Consider the following 17,664-nt stretch of genomic DNA (forward strand, 5'->3'; position numbering starts at 1 on the left):
TGCTGCTAGCGGTTACACAGTTGGCGATGAATTCATCCACCTGGATTCATTCTTTCAAGAAAAATCAAATTAATAGCGTAGAGATTTTCTAAAGCTACCGAGGAGCAGCGTCATTCTTTGTGCCTTTTGTCTGCTAAGACTCACTCCCTGATAACAGCCTGCAGTTACCCACATCAATTGTGTCCCATACGCCAGTCGCCATCCAAACAAAGTCCATATCGGCCTCTATTATTGCTTCTAAAACACGGTCATGTATCACCGCCGTTGTTGTTTCGTTGCCAATTCACTGGCCGGCTCCGAGGCATAACAATCTTCTCTATTCATTTGACTCCGACCCATCGGAGCAGAGAAATGATCGGCTAGCACCTGTACATCTGCATCACCCCACTTTTTTTTTTTTTTTTTTTTTTGCCCTCTTCATTCCAGCTCTCGCTTTCCTCCTCCCTCATCTGCTTCGGTGTCGCCGTCTCCCCTTCGCTGCATTTCTGGTCTTCTCCTTCGCAGATGCCCATTTCTCTCTCAGATGGCCTGCCTTTCTCTCTCTCATTCCCACTCAAAACCCTTCCTCCCGCCCTCTCTCCCTCGTTCCCTCTCTGTGTAAGGGTTTGCAGGTGGCTCTTGCTGGCTGGGTCAGTAACCAGGGGAAACTGGGGAAGAGTTCACTTCAATAGAACAAATGGGAACAAATTGATCCACTTTCCCTGCTGTTTGTGTGACTATGTTTGAGCTGCAGGCAAAAAAAATAAAAAAAAGTGAGCTGGGAAATAAATAAATAAAATAAATAAATAAAAAAAACAAGGCCAAAGGCTGGTAAGCAGAATACCCACAGTAACCTTTGGACTGATACAAGAAGTCAGTTCTCATTTTCTCTTCTTTCGTGCAGTTCCTAAACTCCAACACAGTCACATAGAGTTTTACAATGTAACGTGTGCTGCTGGCCAGATGTAGGCGCTCATCAGACAGAGTTCACTCTTTAATGAAAGTTCATCTGTTAAACAAATCCAATGCAAAAACAAATTGAGGACTTTTTGGTTTAATATCACACAAACATCTTTGTTTCATGGAAATCTTTACCCAGTGTCTCAAAATTCGCCCTACACGCAGTTCGTGTTGTCTCTCTGATGCTACGAGCGTCCTCCTCTCCCACATATGCATGAGTACGGTGAGCTCTACAGGCAGTTGGGTGACGAAACGTTCCTGTGAGCCATTAAGGGATAAATACCGAGCACATTTCATCCATTTAATAATTGGATCTGAACTCGTGTTACCTCGTTTAAGTGGTTTCACTGTGTGGTAATTGTCCCTATGTGGCTTTACTTCCAGAAGCCTGCTGAAATTTCATTTTGTCGTCTCAACCATTTTGCGTTTTAGTCAATCCCGGCGAGGATTCAGCTGCAAACCACACCTGGCTCTCGGTTTTCCCTGCACATGGCTGGATAAATGGCTTCAAGTAAACAAGACTCTGCTTAAATGAAACCGTCTGGAAACATCATGTCGTCGTGCAGCGAAACGCCGCGGACGGCGAAGACGGCCAAGGCAACGGGCTTGTTTCCCTCTACTAATCCTAGGATAGACTTCAGAGGGACGTCATAAAAAAAGGAGAAACAACCACTGTAGTGCCGTAATTGTTGTTTACAGTAAACTTGAAATAGATTTCAGACAAAGCTGACTAAGTATACTCGGACGCATTTCACAACAAACACTAATAACAGTGTAGAGCTACAACTGTGGCCGTCCGAGTCCTCTTGAAACTCCCTTTGAATGAGTTAAGAGCGTACGCCAGCAGAGCAAGGTGCAGACTGGGCGCTGCTTAAGACACAACAGGTACGTACGCGCAGATTTAATCGGTGGACATTTACGCACTTTCTCAAATCGATTAACAGTATCGTCTGTACGCGGTAGGAAAACAAGTCAAGAAAACATGTTTAGGTTGCAGTACAGAAACACTAAAATACCTTAGTCCTGTAATTCATGCTTGATGGAATGTAAAGGCAGCATTAAAATTGTATTTTACTGCTATAGTGCTTTAAGAAATGTTAATCACCTCCAGCAGCTTTGTAAATAAGCGTAAGCGTTTTTACACAGCCTTCTCATTTGCTGATTTTTTTTTTAGGCCGACAATGATTAGTGAGGTATTAAAACTCCGTTCGGGACCTTATGTCAACATCAACCTGGGCAATCCGATCACAAGTGGCCAGCTTTAGATAAGCGAGTCCACACCTGGCATTTAAATATATCTCCACTTCACCTCTCTGTTCTGCGCTCTGGAAATAAACAGCAACGTCATCTGGGGCACAGAAGAGTAATTAGCGCCGTTTCAGAACCATGAACAGCGGCGTTTTTTTCGTGTGTGCGTCATGACTCTGGCGCGCAGATCAAGTTATTATTTATGGATCTCCATCCTGACGTTTGACCAAACTCTGATTATAACTCAAACCCTGGAAGCTTCTACATGCTCCGTAATCTCCAGTAAAAACTGTAAACAAAGACACCGGTGATTGAGGAATCGCTTGACCACCCACTGGTCTTTATACATCAACATGACTGCATTAATAATTAACTGCATGCTGATATGTTAATTAATAACAGAGTCACAAACAGTGCACTGATATTCAATCATATAATATAATAGCGGCTGAACGAGACAAACTCTGTTGATGAAAGAGTAGCTCTGCTGAGCGGGCGCTCATTAACGTGAGTCAGGACGCATTGTGAGTTCACGCTAACCAAATAATGCAGATGAATGCAACCTGGACCACCTCCAAGTGCGATCAGATATCGAATCAAAATCAAAATGCGCCTTGGGTGTGTTCACGCATGTAGGTTAAGTTGGTCACGTGTGATTCCCCAGGATGGACGTTAGCGCCAGGTCTGAACAGGAACAAACAATTCGTCATGTGATCACAAAGTACAACGGGAGCTGAGTACAACCGCTAACATCCGAATTAAAGAAAAAAAAAAACTTTTTGGAGTGGTCTTAGCAGCTGAAAGTTGTGCATGGTGAAGGCATAGTTTGCCAAGAAATTTTAAATGCAGCTTAAAATTCGCATTGTATTGAGTCAAAAAACAATATTGACAACAATTTATTGCACTTACACGGAAAAAATGGTGGCGCAGGTTTGGAAGTCATTCATGATTGGCCCAAAACACGATATTTTCTTTTAAAATCAAAATTCAAAACACATTAAAAATCAATATATTGCCATATCGATTGTTTTCCCCACCCCTAATATGTATGCAAACACAAGAGAAAAACACTAATCCTCAGAGCCACACTATCCCTTTTTTTTTTCCCAGGAAATTCACCAAGTTACAAACAAGTTACAAAATCAGAAGGTCAAAGTGAGGAGACGTCGTCTCAGAGTCAATGCCCCCATCTCCGGTCTGGAAAATTAAACGGTGTTTGACCTGAGAGACATGCGACACTGCAGTTAGGCGGATGCCATAAAGCGGTAATCTGTGCTGTGCTGCGTCACCATGGTAACACGCGTGCCAGTGAGCGCTGTGGATGGCAGGGCGCGCCTTTCATGGCATCGCTACACCCCTCTGACTCACTCACACACAAAACACACACGGCTGTCATTATTACAAAACCTGATTGCAAAACATCATTAGCGGTACGCCAGACTGTACCGGTGCCAAACTGTCGTCATGTTGATCCAAAAAAACCCAGACAGGTCCACAGATTCCACTGGAAGGATAACAGTGACAGCTCCATTTCTCCGCGCTATTCTTGTCCCCTTTATTTAGTTGCTATGTTTCCCCTCTTCCCTACAACCTCCTTCCAGTGTAATAGCTCATTTTCCCCTTTAACCTCTTTTCTCTGATCTGATTTAGTCCTCCGAAATCTCTCAGTCTCTCGGCCAGCTGGCACCGCGACACAAACGTTCCTCCGTCATGGCACAGTGTCAGCCCCGAGAGGGCAAGGGAACCAAAGACAGAAGGAGGCGGAGGAGCACACCGAAGGCAACGGCGAGGAAAGAAGATGAGAGGAGTCAGAGTAAGTGAAATGAAAAGGGATGACGGGTAAGGCCGGCGGAGGGGTCCGGGAAAAGAGTCAAAGAAATAATTCTTCCTATTTCCCTCACTCTCCGCTTCCTTTCTCTTCCTTTTTTACGACGCATAATTATCATTCCTGCGCATGCACCGATAAACAACCGTATCGCGTTTACACTGGAATCCACAGTATAAAACATGCGCACGAGGCCATTGCTGCTGTGTGAGAATCCCACATCTCCAAAAGGTGTCTCTGTCATTTCAACATCAAGTCCCAGCCTGTTTGATGAAAATGACCTGTTACATCAAACAGGAAGACAACAACAAGTTTGAGTCAGAGTTGATGAAAAAATATATATATATATATACATACACACATACATACCCAGTATATATGTTACAGGTAAGAAGCACAGTTTTCACATTTCTAAAAGGAGTCACTGCCACTAACCAGCCTCGTCCTTAGAACCCACATGAAGCCGTCGTCTTTAGCTCTTTGAAGATACGAATCTAAACATGATGAAAACGGATACGTGAGGTTGTTCACGCCAGGTTGCACTGAGTGACTCCTTGAGTGTGTTTGACGAAACTTACAGTGTTGTGAGATTCAGGCCTCAATAACGATGCAGCCAGAGAGTTTGACGACTTGGCGAAGGATTACTGAGGCCACATCCACACGAATACGATTTTTTGGGCGAAACCACATAAGTCATGTTTAGGCCGACTGTCACGATGGATCCAGATTTTTTCTGGATTGGAACCCCACCTTTTTGACTTGAGGTCCCAGGGTGAAAAAGACAAATACGGAGCGTGTGTGGTTCCTTTTTTTTTTCCCCATTCGTGTGGACGCCTGACATGAACCCCTCGACCCTCTAGCCCCTGGCGGCTCATGACAACAACGTCAATGGCGGACGACAGGTGCTGCATCAGATACTGACCCTTGTTGGGCGGCTAGGGTAATGTATACTGTTGCTTCCCCACTACGATGAACTAAAAGATTATCGTTTATATACAGCGCGCCAGGTTGATGTGAATGCTAGATGCAGTTTTGCAATGGATTGACCTTGACGGCAAAATTGTCAAAATGACCGCAAGGAAAATCGGCGAAAAAAAACAAAAACATTGTTTTGGTACATGTGGACGTGGCCTGAGAGCACAAACGGGACAAGAGTCTGAGTTTACCTTGAGTCAAACTTTTGACTGAGAGGCCCAAATAAAAAAAAAACAAAAAAAAAAAAACAAGAAAATATATATATCCTTGTAGCTGGCTTGGATACAAACCTGGGATTTATACATAATGAATGAATGTGTGACTTTAACGTCATTAAACTAGTACAATGAAACACAGTTTGGCAACTCTCTAATCCCCAACAAAAAAATAACACAACTAGATGAAGAAAAGTAAGTAAACCCAAATAAACAAGTGAATCTGAAAAGCAGATTCAAGGAAAATGAGCCAATATTACATATAAAAGTAAGAGGATGAGATTTCAGACCAACAAAGATCCAGAAGTAAGATGCATTATCGTCAGAGAGGTCACGCCCAGGGTGACTTATAAGAAACTAAAGGCCTGTCTCACACTGTGTAAAGAATCCACCATTAGAAGAACAGTGAACAACCACAATAAAGCCACTGCTCTCCAAAAAAACAACATTTCTGCCCATCTGCTGTTTGCTAAACATCATGTGGAAAAGCTAAAAGACTTTTGGGGAAAATGTTTTGTGGACAGATGAGGCCGAAGCAGAATTGTTTGATTAAAACACTCGTGCTCGTGTTTGGGGATGAAAAATCTACTCCAGCATCATCTCGTCCGTGAAACACAGGGGTGGTGCTGTTCTTGTTTGGAGCTGTTTGAATTGTGTTCTGAATTATTGTAATAATACCGCACCAGAAAATTCTAACAGAAAATGTCAGGACATCTGTCCCGTGAGCTGAATCTTAGCAGAAACTGGGTCATGCAAGCAAGACAACAGGCCCAAGCACACAGGTCGATTTAGAGAAGAATGGTTAAAGAAGAACAGAACGAATGCTGTGGATGGACCTGAAGCGAACTGTTTGTGAGGAAACCCACCAACATCTCATTACTGAGGCGGTTCTGAGGAATGGGCTAAAATTCCTCCACGCTGCTGCGGATGATGGATGAGCAGTTACTGGAAACGTTTAGTTGCCATTATTGCTGCAAAAAGGATGTTTTATTTGTTCAATTAGGTTTCCTTTGCCTACATTCAAGACCATTAAAATCCGCCGGTGTTTTGAGTCATTTTCATGCAAAAATGTAGAAAACTCTGAAGGAAAAAAAAAAAAAAAAAAAAAAAGTAAATGACACTGTTGTGCAGTGAACGCTGTTTCTTCTGGCCGGAGGTTTGCGAGTTGCCAGTTTTGCCGACAGGTGAAAAGTTCAATTGTGTGTCACCGTCTGGTAGCTCAGGTTAAATGAACCTGTCAAAATGCTGAAAGTGAATCAGCTGTCAAGGTTATGGACACGAGCTTACTGCAAACTTTTCCTTCAGGAACTCAGCTTTACAGTGAGCCGTTTACTCAGAAAGAAGAATTTTCTGGGACATCCCTTTGTCCTCTAAGTTGGCTTATGGACTTTGGATGGGTTAAAAATAAATGTTTAACTTCTCTATACAGTGGGGGAAATAAGTATTTGATCCCCTGCTGAATTTGTAAGTTTGCCCACTTCCATAGAAATGATCAGACTCTGGTTTTTATGGTTGTTTACTGGTTATGGGTATAGACAGAATATCAGTCGAAAATGCATAAAAAAACACACAATCTAAAAGTTATAAATTGTTATGTATTTTATTAAGGGAAATAAGTATTTGATCCCCAAGCACAACACAAGTCAGTACTTTGTAGAGAAACCTTTGTTGGCAAGCACAGCGATGAGACGTTTCTTGTAGTTGGTCACCAGGTTTGCACACAGCGCAGGAGGGATTTTGGCCCATTCATCTTTACAGACAGTCTCTAAATCCTTCAAGTTTCTTGGCTGCCTCTTGGAAACTCGGAGCTTCAGCTCCCTCCACAGGTTTTCGATCGGTTAAGGTCTGGAGACTGACTAGGCCACTCCATGACCTTAATATGCTTCTTCTTGAGCCACTCCTTTGTTGTCCTGGCAGTATGTTTTGGGTCATTGTCATGTTGGAAAACCCACCCACGAGGCATCTTCAGTGTTCTTGCTGAGGAAAGAAGGTTTTTGTCCAAGATGTTACAGTACATGGCTGCATTCATTGGCCCCATAATGCGGTGAAGTTGCCCTGTACCCTTTGCTGAAAAACAGCCCCAAAACATGATGTTTCCACCTCCATGCTTAACCGTGGGTATGGTGTTCTTTGGGTCATACTCACGTTTTTTCATCCTCCAAACACGGCGGGTCGAGTTAATGCCAAATAGCTCAACTTTGGTTTCGTCAGACCACAGCACTTTCTCCCAAGCCTTCTCTGAGTCATTTAGATGTTCACTGGCAAACTTAAGGCGGGCCTGTACATGTGCCTTCTTGAGCAGGGGACCTTGCGGGCACTGCAAGAGTTCAATCCATAACGGCGCAGTGTGTTGCCAACTGTTTTCTTGGTGACGGAGGTCCCAACTGCTTCCAGATCATTAACAAGCTCCTGCCGTGTTGTTTTAGGCTGCTTCCTCACCTTTCTCATCATCATCCTCACTCCATGAGGCGAGATTTTGCGGGGAGCTCCAGACCGAGGACAGTTGATGGTCCTTTTATGGGTCTTCCACTTGCGAATAATGGCACCAATAGTTGTCACCTTCTCACCAAGCCTTTTGCTGATGGTTTTGTAACCTATACCAGCCTTGTGCAGGTCTACAATCTTGTCCCTGACATCTTTTGACAGCTCTTTGGTCTTGCCCATGGTGCTGTAGAAGTTGGAATGTAAGAAACTGATTCTTAGAGCAGGTGTGCTTTATATACATGACGAGTTAAGATCAGGAGTATTGGTAATTAGTTGACTGAGCACAGCTGTGTGCCACATGCACACAGCCAATCTGTAGGAGCCTGAATTCTAAGTGAATTGTTGGGGATCAAATACTTATTTCCCTTAATAAAATACATAACAATTTATAACTTTTAGATTGTGTGTTTTTTATGCATTTTCGATTGATATTCTGTCTATATCCATAACCAGTAAACAACCATAAAAACCAGAGTCTGATCATTTCTATGGAAGTGGGCAAACTTACAAATTCAGCAGGGGATCAAATACTTATTTCCCCCACTGTATATTTTGACTGAATTCTGTTTTCTATTACACTCAAGTCGTTCATGTGGGAGTGCGAGCGGCTCAAGCGCAGCCCACATCAAAAACTTTATATTCAACATTATGTTGTTTGTTTTGCGCAACATGTTCCTATTGTGGCATTTATAAACTACTGGGTTAGGGTTTGGGTTTGTGGATCGCAAACATAGCAGAACAAGCCTCATTTATCATTATTCAGCTATCTGGGGACGGCGCATCACGACATGACAGGAAACCTGGGACTTTTCCTGCAATGTAGCAGTTCCTGTCCTCGTGAACACTGTGTCCCTGCAATAACCCATTTGTGTGCAGGTCTCGTCTGCGAGAACAAGGGGCAGGAAAGCCGAGTCAAATGAACCGGTGCGTGAAGCATATTCCACACACTGTCCATGCCCGGTACACGCCGTTGATTCGATTACAGTAAGTAGTAATATCTTGATTAAACAATATCAGTCAGCCACGTCTCTGCACGTCGCCAGAAACAGTTTTTCTTTACATATGCAGATGTTTGTCTAGACAGTTAAACAGAGCATTTATTAAAATGCACCTTCTGGTACACAGATTGGGTCTTAACTCCGCTTGCCTTCTCAGCAGACACTTGCGATTTTCGTGAGATGTTGTTTGCTAGGAATGGAGATTTGATCACGTATTATCGTCATATTCAGGTGATGAAATCTAAGGCACCTACGACTTTTTACCAAACCATCTACCTTCTCATTTAAAAGCAAGTAAACTACTTTGACTCTTGGCCTATAATTCATTAAACAGTGCTATGGCCTTACCTTGGGCTCCATGGAGATGAAACTATGGCGACCACGACTGGACAACGTCGACCTCTTGATAGTCCGACTATGGAAGAAGTGATAGTGGTCTTTGAGATCCCCAATCTGTAAAACACATTGACAGACTTAACAGGGCAGTTGTTGACAATGTATCTGCTGCTAGGGAGGTTGTTCTAGGCAATTTTCAGAGCTTGATACAGTGGTTTTAGTATAAATCAAAGTCTTCTGTCTCCTAACAGATCCCAGAGTGAATCCATGGCATTGAGATCAGGGCTCTGTGGAGACCAAGCCATCTGCGAGTGGTACTTATCCTTCACATAACTGAAGATGCATCTTTCTTACTTTACAGTCACATGTTTGTTGTCGTGCTGCAGAGTGACTTTGGGACACGGCAGTTTTTTTCCTGATGGTATTGAGTGATATACAAGTATCTAACCATCCAAACTAAAAAAAAAAAAAATCACAGTACTGCACACACAGCATTAGAGTTTAATGGATGAATAGGGCAAACTCGAAGAGGACCTGACGTGGAAGTGCTGGTTTCAGATCCCCAAATGGCCCCTTGAGACTGGCTCCAAAAGCAAGTCAGCTCCAAGAAATCCCAAAGTTAAAGTGTCCAATGTAAACATGCTTTCTGCAGCTCATATTACCGTACATGACAAACTCTACCGTAGCGTGGGGAGGTTTAAATGTGGCAGGTGGATTGGTGGCGTCTCAGTTCATTAGACGTTTGCCTCATCGTCACCCTGACCACAAACACCTCCACTCATCACCCCTTTGCCTATTTTTAAATTAGCCACGAGTTAGTGGAAGTCAGGCAGCGGCAAGATGGAGGTGTGGGTACTAACCACATCTGTCCGTTTGTATATACTGTGTACTTTGCTTCTATTAAAGTAGTAAATAAATGTTTTTCTTAAGTCTTTATATATCACACATAAGGTTTTGTTGTGCCCTTAAACGGGGCATGGACTAAAAGATCAAGTCAAACAAAAATAGACAAAGCGGCACAAAAACAACAGAGAAGCAGACTGAAAGTCAGACAATTATACACACACAGACACACACACACACACAGACACACACAGACAAAGACTCTGAGTGACAGCGACAGGACAGAGGATCCACAGGCAGACAATGATAGACAGAAGGCAAGCTGCTGGACGGTGATTAGTTTTAATAATTAATAAAGACCACACAATCCCCTCAGATGATCAAACTGTCATGGCTGCCAAGGGTCCTGTGGTGCATCACTGATCCGTGGCCGGGATCCACAGCCACAGAGGCGCTTGGATCAGCTTTCAGCTCATGTACATGTGCAGATTCTCCAACCGACACAATAAGAAACAAGGTATGTGCCAATAAACTCCCATTCACAACATTTGGAGCTTTAAGACTTCTTCGGGTTGAAGAGAATCTCACTTCAGTCGTCTCATTCTTTCTCTCTCGACATATCTTTGGGTGTAAATTTGGGTGTGAAGTGTTACTGTAGACATGATATCATGGACACAGGGTCAAAGATTCAATATCTATACAGTGAATCACATCAGTAGAACCTCTGGTTACTGGAAATTATGATGCAGCTAAACGGAGAAGAAAAGCCACGTGATTTGTGAGATGTTGCTGCACTTTCTTCCCCCATAGGAGTAGTCACAGATGAATCAAACCTCCAAACTATTTGTTCAAACTTCTTTCCAAGTGTAGCTAAGCTAAGTGCTTTCTGTCTACATTAAACAACACAACAAAGACAGGAGTCGCATAGGACGAGAGAACACAAACACAGCGCAGGTGTGAAGGCTACAGTTTTATCACAGGCCACTGGTAGAAGTGGCATCAAAGACAATGCTAATAAAATATTTCTGATGCTTATTTGTATTTTTCATGCACGAGTGGCCTCGCGTTTCTTCGTTCTGTTCGGTGTTCGGCCATGTCACCCTGCAACAAAGTCTCATCCGCATAACTAACACACCCACAGGGAAAGAAAAATAATTTAAAATCAACCGTGACCCAAGCTAAACCAACAAAGTATGAAACTAAATTATTATTATTATTATTTTATCATCATCATTATCATCACACACCGGATGAAGGGCCCATTACTCTACTGTACTCTCTGCACAGCAAACTCTCCAGCAACAACACCCTGTTGGACTGATGCCTTCAACAAGCATCAGGTCGCACTGTAGAAATAATCTCAGGAATTGTTATTGATGCGGCCGCCTCCTGTCCACGTCTGGCTTCAGATTATGACCCTCCCTCTGTTCTCTGGAAGCTCTCGGCAGCTCCAAGTCCTCTCCCATCCCTTCAAATCGCCAGTTTGAGCAGATATCCACGTCTGGGGCCTTGTCAGCTGATTTAGACTCAATTTGGGCCAGTGTCTTAGTCTGGGAAGGGGGCTCCACGGTTAAGAGGATTACCCAGAATTCCCCAACGAGGTGCTCTCTCACTCCATGCCAACTCTTTTCATCCATCCGTCCATCTATCGTCCCTTCTTTCACTCCCTCCTTCTTCCATCTCCCAGTGTGTGGTTATCTTTGTCTGTTCTCCTCTCTCCACCCCTGTCAAGAAGACTATATTGTCCCTCTGCCACATTTTTTTTTCTACCCATCCCCCCTTTTTTTCTCCTCGCTCTTTAAACGCCTTGCTTCCCCTCGCAACTTAAAAACCTCCTCTCGTGTAGCAGTCGCACGCCGCGACCGTTAACCGTCAACGCTCCAATCGCAGCGGGCGCAATTAACTTTAAAGATGGGTGCACCTTGAGCATCATCACACGTCGCGGCAAACCGCTTCACGCTGCCTCACTCGATTCGAGCTATTTCCGTCCTCCACGCGCACACGAGCGGCGTAGGAAGGAGGGGGCCGAGATAACGGGGATGTCAGAGTTCACATTAGGCAACCAGAGTGTGCTGTTATCGCTCCCATGGGAGCGGCTTTCAGCTGACCCCAAAAACCAGGAAGTGAAGTAAAACTCTTGTCTATGAGGTGTCAAAGTCCAATGAGCGTTCCATATTGAGATGGAAATTAGGGCGAGCGGTGGGGGTTGGGGGCGACACTGCACTCCACAGGGGAATTCCTATGGGGGGGTGGTATGGAAAAGGGGGGTTGGAGGGGGGGGGGACTCCACACATTAGTTCCCGTCAAAGAGAGGGGATAAACGAGGCCATTAAGGCTTGCTCTCTGGGGAGTATAGTGGGTGGGCGGGCTGGATAAGGTGGAGAGGGAAGGGGACGGGGGGGGGGGGGGGTTCAATAGCTGTTGACTAGGCTACCCCACAACAACCTGTCAGAATGCCCCCCTCTGTTTCATGCTGTCCTCCCGTCGAGTGCTGGCAAGTGCAGGCTTGCATGTATTTCGGCCGTATTCTAGGATGTGTGGGGTCTATATTTACGCGGCGTGTTCCTTCAGTGTGCAAAGAACACACGGCGGCTCTTTAAACTTTGTCAAAACACACGTCCAAGTGACCAGACAAACTCCCCCTCCAGCTACTGTGTGTGTGTAGATTACAGGAGGCGACTGGACTGGACGTGATTTTAAGACAAGGAGCGACGGCCTCTTTGTTTTAGCCCGAGATGTCAAGTCTAATAAACATGGTAGGGCCTCGGGCTGCGGACGCACGGATGCGCTTGAAGAAACACAAGTTATAAAAAGTCTTTATTTCCTTTCATTTTCCCCCTTTTCAGCGCCGCTCAACAGATTCATTCAAACAAAGTGTCAAATACACGGTGGCACCTTCCAAATAACTCAGCCCGGGCTGAGCTCTGTGGCCCTGTTTGCTGCAGCTGGCCTGAGAAAAAAATCCTTGGAAGACAAGCAGGGAAGCGCAAAACTAAAATCCTCACTTCCTTCCAAATAAGGTTAAAAAAAACACTGCTGTGTTTTTCCGGTTAAAAAGTTAATGCAGGGGGACATCTGTTAAGGGAGGTCCTGTGAGTCAAACGTTCAGGGCAGAGATGCAATAACGAAACGAAGGACCCGCGTCCATTAAGCACACAAGAAACAGTGTGAAGTGGACACTTTCTGTTTGAAGGTGGACTTTTATAGATGTCACTTCCAAGATCATCACCCACCAAACAAAAAAACAAAAATATCACCAGCTGTGTCATTGCGTGTCAGACCCACTGTTGGCCGTGAGGCTCCACAGTGAATCTGAAGCCCCTCTGGAAACGCAGTGAGGAGGCACCTGTTGTGCCATCCTGCTCCTCTTTCTTTGTTCACTGCAGCTTCTCTCTGCTCGTCTTGAGAGTCAAAGATCTACAGGAGGGAGTTGAGAAGGGGTTCGTGGGGCAGGTTTGGGTTTTAGACCTTTGCTCGCAAAGAGGCAGAAAATCGCAAAGGTTTGTCACACTTTTCTAAGAGTTGACGAAAACACAAAGGCACACACATAAGAGTCAACTCTGACTGGAAGCAATCGGCGACCTACCTGTCCCATGTTCCTATAGCCATATTTTTCCGCTATCCGCTCGGCCACCTCGGGTCCCCCGGCTATCCTGACTGCCCAGTGGTTGGTGTAAATCCGAGCTTTGCACGGCGGGGACGCAAAGCCGAGAACGAGCGCCAGGACGCATAGCAAGCTTCTTCTCCAAGCGGCGTTGAGGACCATCTTCCCCAACTTTAAACCGGACTCTTCTTCTTCTTCTCCTCCTCCTCCTCCTCAGCCGACCAGGCAAAAACAACCAAACTTCTCTTGTCGCCGAGCAAGACTCTCATAGAAACACAAATATCCGGCCAAACACACTGAGACGGAGAGAGGGGGGGAGGAACGGAGCCCCGAAGAGGGAAAAAAAAAAATACACCTTATCTTCAAACCTCTGCTTCCCACATGGGAGAGTTGGAAGTTTGCTCTTCGTGTGTCCTCTCCCTCTTTTCGCGGCGGGTGAGGAGGAAGTGTGCTCCGTGCGTCTTTGCGCGCAAGTTCGTGTACGCGTGTGGGTGCGCGCGGAGCTCCTCAAAGCTGATTTCTCCTCTCCACGAGCAACTCGGATGTTGGTCGTTCAGCTCATCGGGCTTTCATGTGGCGAAATGGCTATAGCGCCTCCCCACAAATAACTAGCTGACACTCTGGAGAGTAGAAACAACTAAAGCCGCGGGGTTTCCCTGCCGAGCTCCGCTGGGTCTTAAAGACACTCTGCTTGGATTCAACGCTGACCGCCTGTCTGGCAGACCCAGCCAAGGGAGGGGTCACACTAGGGACCAGAGAGCATCTCGGGGGCCAGATAGATGGGATTCTTCCAAGAGGACTCCCGGGAAATTAAAAATCACTAACTTCGAGGCTGGCTGCATGTTAACCTAGATATGCGATATTTCACATAAGTTATTATTTTGTCAAAACTCTTGCTGGACCTACAAAAGTACAGAAACCCAAAACAGTGAGTATCTGTAGTTTATATACATAGTTATATCAGCCAAACATTATGACCACCGACAGGAGACGTAAATAACACGGACCATCTTGTGACAATGCAATGTTCCGCTGGGAAACTGGCATCCGTGTGGATGTTACTTTAGACTTGCACCACCCACCCAGACCAGACCAGTCACCTCCTGCCCGACAGCAATAACACTCCTTGATGACAGCAGCCATCCCCAGCAGGATGCAGCCTGACGCACACACACACACAAAAGGTTTAAGGTTGACTCAGAAGACATGGAAAAACAGCATAAGGTGTTGACCTGGCCTCCAAATTCACTAGATCCCAAACTGATCAAGTATCTGTGGGATGCACTGATCCACAGAGACCCCCTCCCCTCAACCCACAGAAAAGAGACAAACTAGATCCATCAGGAACAGCAGGCGTTTTTTTTTTTTTGTTTTTTGTTTTTGTTTCACCCCAAAACGCTCACCAGTCAACAAGTAGATGCATTACATTTTGGATACTCCTCCACCTCCCCACACCTTGAAAACTGCTGTTGAATGCAAGCTTTGTCAGTCTCCTGCCCAATATTGACACAGACATACCACCGTAAAAGTAGAGTAAACTATGACCTCCACCTCAGTCATCATCCAATGAAAAAAAAAAAAAAAAACACCTACAGACGTAAACATTCGTGGCCTATATCCAGAAAAACACAGGGAGAAAAAAAAACAGGGAAATCAGCGTGATGATTCTTTTTGTCACGGTTTATAGTTTAAAAATCAGATTGAAAACCCACAGACATGAACTGAACTCAGATCTGTTTGACGCCGTCGTGCTGCGCAGATAATTTTACTGTACGTCTGGCCCATGCGCCAACCGCTGCCAGTCAGACGTTTTGCGCTTCATCCTGGCTTTGCTGCGTATTTCCCATTAATCAGTGGGGCTCTAGATGTCATGCCCCCCATCGCAAAGCAGGTCACAGCTGACTAAACGCTGTCATTATGGAATGTGCCTGGTATTATCTGCAGTTGAGCCTTTCATTCAAGGCCTTTGTTGATTGATGGGTTTTTGTTTTGCAGCAATTTCCCGGGGATGTCTCTGCGCACAGCGAAAACTCTGTTCTGCATGGGACACAAGTGAAAATCAGCATAATTGCACTAATTGCAGCCAATTTCTTGCTGAATGGACCGCGCTGTCACATCTCACAACAAGCGGGGGGACAAGAACATCTCATGGTCCCCCAGATGGAGATGAAAGGGAGTAAAGGGGGGGAGGAAAAAAAACACCCAGTGATCGGTCTCTATTCAACTGGATGGAAGGGTTTGTAATTTAAAGAGAAAAACAGGACAGGAGATGATGCACGGCAGAAATTTTGAGCATCAAATCAAGCACACAGGTCACGAGGCCGCCTTGAGCACCGGGGGCCCCCGATTTCCATTCAGGTCTCAACTGTTGTGATATCTTGTGTGACAGCTTCACAGCTCCCAGAGTTTGTCCAGGGAGTGAACCGAGTGAACCCCAACAAAATGTCTTTGTCAACATCTGAGAGCGGAGCGGTCACGAGTGACAACAAACACTCCGAGGGGCATTCCTGTGTGCATTCCTGTGCCCCTTCAATGAAATAACGCCGTGAATTGTGTGTTTAGGCCAAACGCAACTTGGGAAAAACTCCACACAACCTCCGTGATACCTTACAATGGAGGGCCCCAGTGGGAAACTGTGGCCAAGTAGCTTCATTCACAGAGGATGCAGCTAATTTATTAATTCAGCATCGAGACGGACTCTTCCCGAGAGAATGATTTCCTTGTCCCATCAAGACAGGTGTGTTATGAAACGTGTGAGCTGCTTTTCAAATGCTTGTTTTCCTTTCCAGGTGTTCTGCTGTTTTGTCTTGATTTTGCAATCAATGTGGACCTCTTTCTTTCTTTCTGGTACCTTGCTGTACTCTTTCCATTGCTAGGACCCATCACTCTCTTTGGCCCACCATATCCATAGCTCTCTCTGGGTGGGCTTCCAGGGAGCCATGGTTGGCCTTTCAACTTCACTTTGACCTTTGACCTTGTTGCCGTAGGCTCCTGCACTTAGGCCACAATAGCACCTGCCACTCACCGACTTTCTGTCCTCCCTGCATCCCACCCTCCCATAACCATCCTTCTCCTCTCCTCTTCACCCTCTCCTTTGTCAACCACATTCCAGGGTTATATAGGCTCTTCTCGGAGGTTCACACACTCTCTACACGGAGCGGAGACAAACAGAAGAAGGAGGGACGGGGAAGGAGAGCGCTACAGCCAAATTAAACCTTGGCCATCCCTAATCCATAAGGCACAAGGCAAGGCAGACGGTTATTAGGATTAATCAAAATTCAAATATAAATATTAATTATCTTAAATTTAGGCATTCTCACACAGAGGTTAACACAAACTGGTTTGACGGGATGATTGTCCTTCACTTTAGAGTTTAACGGCCAGCGCTTTTTGTGTCCTAAATGAGAGCTATGAATGAGAAGTAGTGTCTATGTCAATGTGTCAAAAACAGGTTACACTATGGGCCTAATCAATAACTTCATGAGCCATGGTCACATACTGCCACCTGGTGGCTACTGATGACATTACAAATAGGAAACACATTCAGGTCTGTTACACTTTTGTTAGGAAATTAAACGCATCATAGGAGTTACATAATTTGTCTTTATTTTCCTACACTATGATTAGATCTTTCCACTTTTACAGACATTCAAACTCCCTTGAGATAAATTATATATTTTGGTATTGTTGGGAATGCTTGTGATGTCCTGAATCTGAGAAATGATTCCTCCATTAACCAACACCTTATGTTCAGAATTTATATATATATTATTTATATATATTTATTTAATTTATATAAAGCACCTGCAGTACTGCTTCTTTAAATGGGGCTTTTACACCCAAAATGGAGAGACATAGTTCAATCTGTCTGACCCAAATTCATATAAAAGGCTATTTCACAGAGATTCATAAACTATTATATAGTTCTATAATGCTGTAACTATAGTATTTTGTATGAGTTTTGATCAATTTCATCACAGAATGTGTATTTCATGAGAGGAGGCGGTCTTATGATGGAGCCACCTGTGTCTTATTCAAGCTGGGCCACCATATGGCCAACTGGCTTAAAGACTATTCCGGTGGACAGAGAGGGGTCTGCCAGCACGTTTACAGAAAATGTTAATTTCAGTGTTTAAAATCTCAAGAAGAGACATTCTAAATGTTTACGCAGCATGAGGTAACTGTTGTGTATGTTTA

The 17,664-nt window shown here is 44.7% G+C and overlaps 1 protein-coding gene across 2 annotated transcripts in view; it reads right to left on the reverse strand.

The window, feature by feature from the left end:
* pcsk5b (proprotein convertase subtilisin/kexin type 5b) overlaps positions 1-14,073 on the reverse strand; it is a 68,261-nt gene extending 54,188 nt beyond the window's left edge. For both annotated transcript variants that reach the window (XM_047592578.1, XM_047592577.1), the window contains exons 1-2: positions 13,450-14,073; positions 9,033-9,137 (exon numbers count right to left, since the gene is read on the reverse strand). In XM_047592578.1, coding sequence (XP_047448534.1) covers positions 9,033-9,137; positions 13,450-13,629 — 285 coding nt within the window. In that variant the 5' untranslated portion in view covers positions 13,630-14,073. The remainder of the gene's footprint in view (positions 1-9,032; positions 9,138-13,449) is intronic.
* Between the last annotated feature and the right edge of the window lie 3,591 nt (positions 14,074-17,664).

Source organism: Mugil cephalus, chromosome 8 (genome assembly GCF_022458985.1).
Source record: "Mugil cephalus isolate CIBA_MC_2020 chromosome 8, CIBA_Mcephalus_1.1, whole genome shotgun sequence".
Taxonomy (NCBI): domain Eukaryota; kingdom Metazoa; phylum Chordata; class Actinopteri; order Mugiliformes; family Mugilidae; genus Mugil; species Mugil cephalus.